Below are 13,094 nucleotides of genomic sequence, written 5' to 3'. Positions count from 1 at the left end.
CCATGTACTTACCTTACCCTTGGCCTTTGCAAGGTCATGTTGGATCAGAACTGATGGCATTGTGGGTCCTTGAATAAGACACGAAGGCTTGAGTTCGATTTGGGCTCTGTCGTGGTTGCCTGCAAATAAACTTTTATCAAGCAAGCACTTTTAATCTTTATGACAAGGTTGTGTGATTGAACTCTATTTTATTTTAGGAAGCAGTCTCAGTATAAAGCAACCTGATCCAGAATTGTGACTCCAATCTACTGTGTTTTCATTTCAAAGCCCACAGTATTTTAAATGTACTTATTGTATCCTATGATTTTATTTCTTATTTTTTTAGCGAGCACATAGGTTTCAGTGTAATCAATACATCTTAATAAACTAGCTTTGAAGTTAGTTCATATATGAGGAGGCTCGAAAAGTTTATGGAAATGTGTTTTGTGAAGAACTGCATGAATTTCAACATTGTTTTGCAGCAAAATGCATTTGTCTTTTAATTCCATTTTTTCATGAATTTTGCACACACCCTCACGATCCATTCAGATTTGCAGTTCACATTGGGTCAGGATCATGCAGGGCAGAGAGCAAGAAGACAGTGTTGAACGAGTTACGCATGATGCACAGCTGTGTGGTGTGACAGAGCTGATGTTGAGGCCTCTGCCAAATGCTCTCCCTGCAGTGTGAGGCGTCCCGACCCTGGACTCCTGCACTCTGGCAGCACCGCCATTGCTGCACCCACCCCAGCCAATTCTGTTTTCAGCAGTCCTTAAGAGGTTCAACCTTCCCCCCAAACAATCGCATCCCTGAGTCCACATCTTGAGAACCACCTATCCTAATGCATAACATCCATGGCCTTACAAATTTGATTTGCCGATGAGTCCCCCAAGGGTCTTGTGAAATGCAGATTCTTATCCAGTTGTCTGGACTAGGCTGCAGGCCTGAGATTGGTGAGTGTGGTAATATCTTGACCAATGATACACACTTGTGGTAGCATCTATTTGCCTTGCTAATTATGACACAGTTGTCTTAAAACTTACTTTTTAAAGATTTATTTATTCTTATTAGAAATGCAGATATACAAAGAAAAGGAGATACAGAGAGAAAGATTTCCCATTCTCTGGTTCATTCCCCAAGTGGCCGTAATGGCTAGAGCCAAACTGATTTGAAGCTAGGAGCCAGGAACTTTTCCCGGGAGTCCCTCGGGTGAGGGTGAAGGATTCCAAGGCTTTGGGCTGTCCTCCACTACTTTCCCAGTTCACAAGCAGGGAGCCGGATGGGAAGTGGAGTAGCTGGGATGTGAACTGGTACCCATATGGCATTCCAGTGCATGCAAGGTGAGGCTTTTGCCACTAGGCTACCACGCCATGCCTTTAAAACTCATTTTCAAGAGTCCATGTATATTCTTCCTCATGTACTTTCTTTTGGCTGTGTCTGGTGGCTACAGTGAAATGTGTGACTTGTGTCCAGTTGATGATTAAGAGTGATGCACTTGGAGAATTCAGATTCTAGAAGACTCTTGCTTCTGTAGAGACTGAGTTATCCTTGGTCATCTACAGAGTTCTGTTGAGCACAGATCAAGGTCCTTATGTGAAGTAGCCCTCGCGTTGCTCAAGTGAGGGGCAGGGGACCATTGTCTGCATGTTGTTGGAGACCAGGGGCTTTCTTGCCTCACCGTGTACACCTCTGGGTTCTCCTTGCTGCACATCTTGGGAGAGGCCTGACTGATGCAGGCCAGTGGCTCTGTCCATTTCACACTGTCCTCAGGCACTTGGCCTATTCCAAATGCTCTGAGTTTTTGTGGAGTTCTCTCAGAACAGGAACAAGGATGCAAGGCTGGTGGTTTCCAAAGTTTTGCCAAGATGAAAAGCTTGATGTGTAGACTGAATCCAAATAAAAAATGTGCAAAATATATGCCTAACTAATCATCAGAATTTTGGATACAATACAGAGCTTACTTTCTTCTTTTGGAGACCAGGAGTTAGGAAGGCTGTCAGGAATGTGTGCTTACGGTTACTCAGTGCCCTTCTGGGGGATGGGAGCTGGTTGAAGGTGGAGAAACGAGGTGTAACTGCACAGCACTTCCTGCCCTGCCTTCCCTGGGAGGGTTATGACATGCCGGATTCCTTCCAGCCCAGGCCACAAAGCCATCCTCTTTCCTTTGTTCCTATAAAAATCCAGCCCGCCCTTTATCTCCACTGTGCCTCTGGCACTGATCACTTTTCTCATCCTTCAGTCCTCTATAAATATTCATAACATCTAAAGAAATGATCCAGGAAGCTGGCGCTCAGGTTGAATAACTGATACTGCTGGATAACTAAATCATTTCCCACCCCTGAGCGCAGGGTTTAGAGCAGGTGAAGCGGGAATGCTGGCACCATAAGACCCAAGCTGGTGGCAGTTTGCAGATGTCTGTTACAGCCCCACTAGTTACGAGGCGATGTCGCCTGCTCAGTATTCTACAGACTGCACCTGCTGAGGACACATGGGGGGTGGCAGTAAGTCACTCATTTCCTGTTAGACAAGCTGGGTCCCCCTCTACCTCCTTCCTGCATTAATGTGCCATATGGAGTTTATAAGGAAAGACTACCAGCACTTATAACAGTGCCTAAGGAGCAGGTCGCCGATTCTTGCCCAAGGAGTATGCAAATGTAGCAGAATGATGCTACCATTTTAAAAAAATCATTTCTTATGTTGACAGAAATACTTTTAGTAAATAATGATGTGGTGTGGGTAAGCCGCCACATAAAGCCACTTGCTTCGTAGGTGAGAATGCCTGGGTTAAAGTTCTGGCCCTCTGCTTGCATTTCAGCTGCCTGCTAGCAGACACCCCGGAAGGCAGCAGGGATGCCTCAAGTAACTGGGCCCCTGCCACCTACCTGGGTGACCAAGATTGAGTTTTGGGCGCTTGGCGTCATCCTGGCACAGTCCTGGCTCTTGCAGGCATTTGGGGGAGTGAGCAGGCAAATGAGAGAAACTCAAAAATAATAAGCAGATTTAAGTCAATTATGTCATAGGAACTCAGAATACATAATGTAAGTTGAAAGACAAGTGAGTAGCTTCATTTCCATTTACATAGCCACCCTGACGGATGCGTTTGCACGTTGCTCACGGCATAACTCTTCAGATCTCGGAATCATGATGGATATCGCTCCTTGTTGCTCCCATCCACAGTTTGGTTGGAATTACACCCAGTGTCCAGTGCTGAAATTCTGAGAAATATGAGCTGATTGAAAGGGAGAGGGTGTCTCAATGCTGAATCTGTGAACTACCCTGACCCAGAAATCCCCATTGTGTCTACCAGCTGTTGCTCAGTTTTCCTCAGGGTGTAAAAATATCTCTCACTCACTCCCTATGAGGTCATTGCATTGTCTGGAAAGCAGACTCAACAGTGTTTGGAGGCCAAGTTGGGGAAAGCATCACCCCAGAGTGGCAGTGTTGAGATCGATCTTGACCAGCAGAGGACACTATCCCTCGCGCCAAGTGTTTGCACATTACATCGTACTATGGACATACATCATTACATCATAGCACAGTCTGTCTTGCACATGCTACCTGATGGAGACTCTGCTGCTCCCTTATCCAGTACTTTACTTAACACAGACTGTGCCAGACCCCGTTCTGAACACTGATATATCAGTGAACAGCACAGGTAATAAACTCCCCATGGAATGTATTCACGTGTTATCGTCCCTGTCGTCAGCTCATTGAAGATTCTGAAGTGCCTCAGCCCTGGCTTCTTTTGCTGAACAGTGTCAAGAAGTTACAAAAGAACTTCTATCCAGTCCCCACCTACCCCCGAAGGTCTATGTAATGGCTTGTTCTCAAAGATCAGGATTCTGCAGCAAATGGGCCCGCTTAAGACATTAAGAAGCTAATCAGTGTTGGGAGCTGGAAGGAATTATTCCATATTAATGAAAATCAATGATCTATGCATGCCATCTTAATGAAGACGGATGATATATGAATGTGGTATGAACGAGGAAGCAATTCCTGTTAACAGCCAATTATCTTCACTGTGTTGACCACAATCACATTGGGGTGATGGTTCTGTGAAACCATCCTCATCTTTGTTGATTCTCAGGAGATGGGAAATGGAACACACGTCAAAACATAGGTTACTTTTGAATGTTCTTTAACTTACTTGGTGTGAAACAAGCAGCATGTGGGTTTATCTAGCTCATGCCAACGGGTAGTAGAATTTGGATTCAACCCTATCCAAATACAGAGGGGACCTTCATTTACTGTCATTGGAGGGGTGGTGTTGTGATGCAGCCTGTTGAGCCTCCTGCAATGTCAACGTCCTCTCTGGGCACTGCAGTTCCATTCCCAGCTATTCCCGTTCCAAAGCCAGCTTCCCCCTTGTATGCTTGAAAGGCAGGGCACGATGGTCCAATGCTATGTCCCCTGTCACCCACATGGACATTGAGATGGAATTATTGGCTCCTGGCTTTGGTCTGGCTCTCCACCTTTCAAATAAATAAACACTTAGAAAAAAATAAGTACATGTACAGGAAACTGCTTTTCTCTGGGCCTTTTGGGGCAATGGAAGCTGTGCTTTCACATTTGGCTCTGATGCAGTCAGCTTTCTACCAACCGCTCCCCTCCTGCCTCCTTCAGTATCAACAAAAAATTAATAAATAAAACACTGCCAATAGAAATCTTCTGAGATGTAATTTAAGACCTGGCTGTATTACCAAAAGTCCCCTAGGCAGTGTTTTCTAAATTTTGCACTAGAACAAGTTAGCTTGAAATGCGGCCTCTAAATAAATTATAGAACAAAACTCTTTGTTCTTTCGGTCAAGGAGTATATATCCATGAGTTGCAACAAATCACTCATCAGCCTCAACCTAGAAACAACTGTTGCTAAATTTTTATTTGTAACCTTCAGATCTTTATATATAACTCTGTGTATGAATGCACAAGCAGACTTTAGTAACTTACAGGGTTTATATCCTGTATACATAACACATCTTTTAGTTTACATTGTAATCTATACATTTCCACTATCACTAAATCTTTTTTCTAAGGTATGATTTTAAATTTTCTGTATGACAGTTTGGAGTATAGATGCTCACAACTTATTTAATTTATCTTTACGAGCCTCTGACTTGTTTTTTAACCTTCAATTAAACTTTTAAAGATTTCTTTTGGGACCTAGTGGTTAGAATTCTTGCCTTGCATGCTCAGGATCCCATACGGGTGCCAGTTCATGTCCTGGTGCCCCACTTCCTATCCATCTCCCTGCCTGTGGCCTGGGAAAGCAGTTGAGGACCAGCCAAAGCCTTGGGACAATAAACCTGTGTGGGAGATATGGAAGAGGCTCCTGGCTTTGGATTGGCTCGACTTCAGTCATTACAGTCACTTGGGGAGTGAATCAGTGGATGGTAGATTTTTCTCTTTGCCTCTCCTCCTCTCTCTATATATCTGATTTTCCAATAAAAATAAATAAATCTTAAAAAAAAGATTCCATTTGAAAGGCAGAGTTACACACACACAGAGAGAAAAAGAGAGAGAGAGAGAAATCCTTTATGTGTTGTTTCAGGTTCCAAATGACTGCAGTGGCCAGGGCTGGAACAGGCTAAAGCCAAAGGCAGGTGCTTCATCTATGTCTGCTCCATGGGTGTCAGGCACCTAGGCATGTGTCCCATCCTCTGCTGCTTTCCCAGGTGCTGGGGCAGCTGGAATTTGAACTGCATTTGTATGGGATGCCAGTGTTGCAAGCTGCAGCTTCAGAATTAAATTTAGCTCTCATGGGAGATCATTAAAATAAGCCTATCTCCCTAGCTGGTATAAGGTGCAAGCTACCTTTCCTGCTTTATCCACCCCGCATTTGTTGACTATCTAGTGCTGACCTCTGCAGGAGCCACAGAGAACAGGTGAATGTGTGCCCCAACTTGGTGGCATTGAGCTGGGGCACCGACCTGCAGGTGGCTGAGCTGTTTGGAGACTCAGCTGCTGGTCAGTACGAGGCACGCACCGATGGACCTGGTCAAAGTGAACTGTTGACAGAGTTTGCAACCCGCAGGGATTCTTGCTGAATCACCATGACTGTTACTAACTTAGCACAAGGGGCTGTGGGGAGGAGGGAATTGGTTTACCATGTTGGCTTGAAATTATTGTTTGTTTGTTTTTCTGGTTTTTAGGAAACAAGTGCACATTTCTAAATAGTCTGCACTGAGAACAGATGTTGATGCCTGGGAGAGGTGTTTATTGATTTGGTCTGCTGTTCCCCAAGCATCTTTGGATGCTGTTGACACTGGAATATGGTGCTAGATTTGCAGGCAAAACAGCTTACTAGTCAGGGCTCCTGGGCTGGCTGATTACCTCTCTGAACTTCTAGCTTCCTTAATAACTGAAACAAATAAAAAAAATTAGGCAACTTAAAGGGGAAAACCCATGGATCAGGCCTAGTAAACTTCACAACCAGGAGAATTAGTGTTACAGATAAGAATTCCTTTGATGGAAAAAACACATAGTTTAACCTGAGAATGTATCAAGCTCTATTTTCTTTACACCAAACGCCCCAAACCCCGTGTAGATATAGACTGTGCAACGTGTGTTTCCTCACATCTGTAAAGCTTTAAGCGAGTGAAAAGGAAAAATTAAAAAAAAAGTGAATGAAGGGAGAAAATAAACAGAAATCTAGAGGGAGAGAAAGAGAGCAAGAAGCAGAGGACGGGGTTGAGATGTGAGCGGGGCAGAACGCCTGTGGCCATGGGCGGCTGGATCTGGAAGGCAGGAGGGGAGCTGAAAATGCCATTGCTCCCCCACTACTGTCTTCTCCAGCTAAGCCCCCTCGCCTGCGTGGCCTGGCAAAGGAAGCTCTGACACCTCTAGGTGGATCCTGCCTGCCTGGTTGAAATAGCTACTTCCAAGCCTTCTCACTGTACCAATTTCCCATTTTCTTAGAGTATTGTGAAGGCAGGGCTTTCCCTAGAGACTGGGACAACCATCTCCTTCCAGTTTTCCAAGGAGGCTTCCTGTTTTTGTCCTTTTTTTTTTTTTTAAAGATGTATCTATGTTTGTATTTGAAAGACAAAGTTACAGAGAGAGGGAGAGAGGGGTGGTGAGAGAGGTCTTCATTCCGCTGGTTCACTGCTCAGAAGGCTACAACAGCCAGAGCGTGGGCGTACAAGCAGAGAGCTGGATTGGAAATGGAACAGCCGGAATTCAAACTGCACCAGTATGGGAACATTATGGGTCCAGCTGCAGGACTGCCCTGTTTCAGCCCTGAAATTGACACATACTGGGAAACCTTCTCCATCACATGATGGGGTGGGCACCATGCCAGGGTGAGTGTTTGGCGGCCATGAGCAGTCAGACAGAGTATGTGGATTTCTGTTTCTGGAAGGATGTTAATTGCGTGTGCTCCATGGGTCTCACTGAGGTATACTACCCCAGAAAATGAAAGTTCATATGAATGCTGACTTTCCATTTGTTTCCCAGATTGGTAGGTGGTCTACACTCAGACATGCTAACATGCCACAATCTAGCCTGTCCCCCACCAGCATCTCGTGACTTGCTTTTGTAGTCAAGGACACACTGTCTATGAGACACGGTTCTAGAAGAAACAAGAAAGCTCTTGGGTTCCATCCTCTCATCATGTGAAGAATCTTCATGTATTCATTCGCTCGGTCATTCATTCATTCCTTCAGAACCCCCTCATTGTCTTTCATCACACCCAAGTTTGGCCCTGGGGAGAGTCTGGCTTTGGACAACAGCGTGGCCTTAGGTAGTGGTGAAACAGTATAATAGCAAGACCCACAGAATGTTCTGGAATTAGTTGTCCTTACATCTGTGCTTATTTTGCTAGGGAGAAACAAATATTGGATAGAGACGCATATTCCTTCAGGACAACCTTCCCAACAGTTTTGAAATACTATCGAGAACTTTCTCCTTGACAAACTTCATCAAGACCCTAAAAGGGATAGTGAAATTCATTCCGGGTTTGAGAGATTCTTAGTTGACAAGACTGGCTTGTTTGCACTGATTCAAGCGTCGGAACAGTCAGTGTGCCAGTTTTATGTTTCTGAATTTGGTTGAAGAATCATGATCTTTCATTCAGGCTTGTGTTTTGGAAATGAGACTTTGGGATTTGGAAAATGCAAAAAGCACCTGTGGGACACCACGTACTATGTTTATCCTGATCAAGGACAGTACCCCCTGCTCAACGATGTTAGTAACTGTACAATAATATGTATATCTGCATATGATATACACATGATAAAGAGCCAATATGATTTCAGATCTTTTGGTAACAAGTAAAGGGCTTTAAAAATTGGTGGTTGTTTTTCTTCCCTGGAGTGAGCACTGTGGTACAGAAAGTTAAGCTGCCCTTTGGGGTGCTCACATCCCTATAAGAGTGCATGGAATCACTTCGACTTCCTGCTTGTGTGTTTCCAAGGCAGCAGACCACCACCCAGGGGCTTGAGAGGCCTGGATGGAGGTCCTGGCTCCTGGCTGATGCTTGGCCCAGCCTAGCTGTTGTGGGTGTTTAAGGAAGACGATCAATGGATGAGATCTCTTTGTCTGTCTCTCTCTGTGCCATTCCACCGTTCCAATAAATCAAACTTAGAAACATTTCTGAACTGATATAAGTGATTATAGACAGCTGAACAACAGTATTTAGTAGAATCTTTGATGTAATTTCCCTTAGGCACTCACAAATACACATTCATACATCTAAGATGGCAAGACTATTTCTAAGAAATTCCAAATGCATCGTGTAATCTGTAAGTGCCTTAATAAGTTTACAGGATGGGAAAGGGCTTCATCCACAAGCTTTCAAGACCCCAGAGAGCAGGTGGGCGTGAGAAGCCTCTGTACGGCAGGTGTGTAGCTGTGAGAGCTGTGGTACTGTCAGGCAGAACTTCAGTCTGAGAGCCCAGCTAGGCAAGGGCTGCAGCACAGCAGTTGGCCAGATGCTCCATAACGTGGCCTATGTAATTGATGAATAATTCAGCTGTTGTTTTGGAAAATCTTTTATTTATTTATTTTTTTTGTAAAATGGGAGTTAGGATATGACATTTGACCCACTAACTTTAGAAAAATGAGCACTGTGGCTATGGGATGGAATGTATGGCTTTCTTCGATGTGAAGATTTAAGAAAGTTTTAGTTTATAAAAAAATGTTTCAAGGAAATGCTCACCATAATTGCCAGCCTCAGCTGTGCTCCTGAAGCACGGATCAGGATGAGTGAGGCAAGGGAGGGAGTTCAAGTATGCTGGCTTTTGGCTCCCATCCCCCAAGATCCCAATATGATTGCTCTGTGCTATGCCTTGGCGTAGGTATTTTTGAAGTATTGTGAGTTTAATGTTTGAAGCCAATGGTTCTGATGAGTTAATTCTCAAGTTCCTATTATACGACAGGTGAAGTCAATATTAACTGCATTTTTTTAATTAAAATGAAAAGCTATTTTGAAATTAAAATAAAAATTACCTCTCCACAGAAGTCTTTTATTGAAAGAATTTTTAAACCAGATCATATCTTCATACCTGCTTCCATTTATTTTATTAGAATAATGAATTTTTTCCCAAGAGCATGCAGGCTGCAGTCCATGTCTGTGTGGATGTGTTGCTAAAGCCTGGAGACTGTTCTCCCCCTGTGGAGTTTCCATCCTTAGAACTTAGTCAAAGCCACGAAAGCAAAGGGGCCTCTACTCTTTGTTCCATTCCCAGTTTATGGGTGCATCGCAGAGTAGTGGTGTGAAAAGTCAAAGTGAGCGTGAATTTTGTTCTCATGGAAAGCAGAGACGGGGATTTTCTGAAGATCACACAGCTTCGCCAAGCTACAGTCCATTCGCACCTAACTGTCCAACCTTGACTCATGGCTGTTGTGCTCCTAGCTTGGTTGGTCTTTACAGGCATTCGGAGATCATAAACTGGGTGGAGAAGGGTGAAGGCAGTTCGAAAGAGAAGCAAAGGGAACACTGAGCTTTCAGACTTTGGAAATTCAACACTACAGTAATAGTACAGAGGCAGTAGAATTGGGCCAGGGCAGGAGCTGTAGTACACTCGTGGCAGCACCCTACTGTGCGATGTGCAAGATAAGGTCATGTCATTTGATGAACAGCCTATTGTGCATTGCTGTTGAGAGGATGTGCTGTATCAGGTATCAATAGATAAAATCAACTCTGAATATTTTTTTAAGGCCAAGTTCGGAGGAAAATAAATTGTGCTTCCGGACTTCACATTCCTTCAAATTGTGAACGGTTGATATGTTTTCCATTACCATCAAAAATAATAGGTGGTCATAAATCCTCAGGAGTTGATAAGGATGCAGGAAACTTTAGAAGCAAGATCCAATTTCCTTGAGAAGAAAGGATGCCAGTTCTTTCACATGAGGGTCAACTGCATATTTGTAGCTTTTATTACCATTTCTAAGTCAGAGCAGAATGATGCTTGCTGGCGGCTGGCAGGAACGACCCACATTTGAGCTTTATTTCTGTGTGGTGATATGTGGCTGCATCCAGAGATGAAGCTTTGAAGAGACATATTGTTTATCTGAGAACCTACGGAAATGGCACCATTCAGTTTAATTTATGATAATGAAAATGCCTTGATCTGATGGGGGGGTCTCTGAATGGGAGGGGGCAAACATGCCATGATGCAGGCATGTCTAGAATTAGAACACCATGTGGTAGGTGTCCATTTCTCTATCAGTTATTTACTCTAAGCCTGAAAGTCAACTGAAAGCTTTGAGGTTAATCAGTTCATTCTTGATCTTGCTGTTGACCGCCCCACCCCTGCCGTGCCAGCTTTTCTTAAGGCAGGATTAGTGATTGTCCTAGTGTTGTCACCTGCACCTCACCTCCCAGAGACAGAGGCACACAGCAGGTGCGGCTCTATTGTGTGGTACCCTGTGGGCCATGCCAGCACATACAGAGGGTTTTCTTCTCCACACTTGACCTTAGCCCCAGAAGTGATGGTTTTCTTCTCAACGATATGTGCGTGAGAATGCTTTCATCAAGTTAAATGAACTGAATAAAGCCCAAAGACGATGGGTCTAGAGAGAGGATCTCCTTGTTCATGAAGAAGTGTGCAGAGTCCTGAAGGCAGAACTCTGCCTTGAAAATGAACGATTTGGTTTTAAATGTCGCCTTAATCTGAGAAATGGGACAGTATAAGTCATGATCATTGTAAAAGTACAAGGAACGTATTGTAACACATAAAAAATTATCATCCTTTTCAGTGGGAACTCCCTTTGGTTATAGGCGTCATTTTCTTCTCGACCAAAAATATGAAACATGGTAAATATGGAACATGGCACGTTAGCGTGCAGCCTCAAAATACTGATATCAACCTTTCTGGCTTAGTTAGCCACATTTTTCTACAGTGATTGTCTTTTAATCTTTTTTTTTTTTAATACACTTGCAACATCAATTGTAACAACAGAGATTGGAAATAACCTATCAGAGAAAAGCAGGAGTAACTGACAATAAATTAGCATGATTTCCTCAATTGGAGCACTCCATGTCACTGAAAGATTTGTTTCTGTTCCTTAGAAAAATCCTTTATGTATTGGTTATTTCCTTTTATAGCACACAAATGTCCAATTCATTCTCTCAGAATCCTTTGAGTCGTGATTGTGCAATGTTTACTCCAACCATTGGCTTCATTTCTGACTAACAGATTCTTGCTCTACCTCCAGAAGTATCTGTTTGAAAACATCTTATATTTCCTCTATGGGACAGATTCTTGAGCTGCCATATTTCAGCATAACAATATGCAAACTCTGATCTCAATGAATCGAAAAATTTTTGTCTCATCCCAAGTGGAAAAAAAAAGTGAAGTCAGAAAAAGCTGCCCCAATAAACGCATGGATTTGCTTACTGTAGGCTGACAAGAGGCTCTTTACTCTGCAGGTCCGCAGGAAAGGTGGGCTCACTGGTGGACTAACATGCCCTGTTGTTGTCTGCTTGTTTTTCTCTCCTAGCAACGCCCCTGAGTGCACTGAAGCCCCCACGGGTGGACACGGCTCCGGTGGTCGCATCTCCATATCAAAGGAGAGACTCCGACAGATACTGCGGGCTCTGTGCAGCCTGGTTCAATAACCCTCTGATGGCCCAGCAGCATTATGATGGCAAGAAACACAAAAAGAATGCGGCCAGAGTGGCTTTGTTAGAACAGCTCGGAACAACTCTGGATATGGGCGAGCTGAGAGGTAAGGCCTGTGCTTCTCGTTGCTGCCAGGAAATGGGGCTTCCGGGAAATGATGGTGCTTTCCAAAGAAATGGCGTCTTTCCTCTTCTTAAGCTGATGATAAAGAAGGAGACGCTCACCTGGAAGAAACAGAAGGCAGAGGATCTGGCAGAAAATCAGCGTTAGCTCCAGTTTTTGTAATCTCCTTTGTTTCAGTAAATGTGTTTGTTTGTATACTTTCAAGTACATTTCCAACTTAAAGATGCTCATCCATTAGCCATGTTTTCTTTTCCCCCTCCTTTCCTACTTCAGCTTTAAATGCCTTCTCTGGGCTACTGGAAATCTTTTTTGGTCAATAAGCAATTTGGGAAAAGATGATGGAAAGGCCAAATTGTATTATCTTACTTTATAAACTACCATGTTTTTCATACATTCAGCCAAAAAAAAAAAAGGCAACACGTGGAACCAACATAGTAGATGAAATCAATTTCAAACCCCTTGAGCAGAAATACCTAGGCAGTTGAGGTAAAGTGGGTGTTATGGAGTCAGCATCTGGTTCCTCCCCCTACCTCTGCTCTGAGGTTTCAGAGGCTGCTGAGCAGACTCGGGACCTGCAGACTGAGCCATGGTCCTGTCAATGCCTAGGAAAGGCACTGATTGAATTGTGAGAATTAATGGACCATTTCATCCACAGCCATGCAAGCATTTTTTGAGCTGCTAAACATTTTGGATCTGTTTGATGTTGGCAGTGTCATAATAGAATGCCTGCTCTGCGGGAGACAATAATTTTGCAAATGGTGCGACTGATTCTATACCTCAGATTTGGTGTGGTTTAGATACGCTTTGTGGGCTGCATGGGGCATCATTATTCGTAACAGGTGCATGCCATAAATAACACAGTTGGACAATGAATTGGGGGAGTGTTACCTGCATTTAAAATGGGTTCTGTGAATGGAGCCATCCATTGTT

At 43.7% G+C, this 13,094-nt stretch overlaps 1 protein-coding gene across 1 annotated transcript in view; it reads left to right on the top strand.

The window, feature by feature from the left end:
- Positions 1-13,094, top strand: part of ZMAT4 (zinc finger matrin-type 4) — a 244,525-nt gene that overhangs the window by 157,134 nt on the left and 74,297 nt on the right. Inside the window, exon 4 of the mRNA XM_040994238.1 lies at positions 11,920-12,147. Coding sequence (XP_040850172.1) covers positions 11,920-12,147 — 228 coding nt within the window. The remainder of the gene's footprint in view (positions 1-11,919; positions 12,148-13,094) is intronic.

Source organism: Ochotona curzoniae, unplaced genomic scaffold (assembly GCF_017591425.1).
Source record: "Ochotona curzoniae isolate NIBS_2020 unplaced genomic scaffold, NIBS_Ocur_1.0 contig_899, whole genome shotgun sequence".
In the NCBI taxonomy this organism is placed as follows: Eukaryota; Metazoa; Chordata; class Mammalia; order Lagomorpha; family Ochotonidae; genus Ochotona; species Ochotona curzoniae.
Note: the sequence above shows the minus strand (reverse complement) of the source record. Positions and strands in the feature narration are given on the sequence as shown.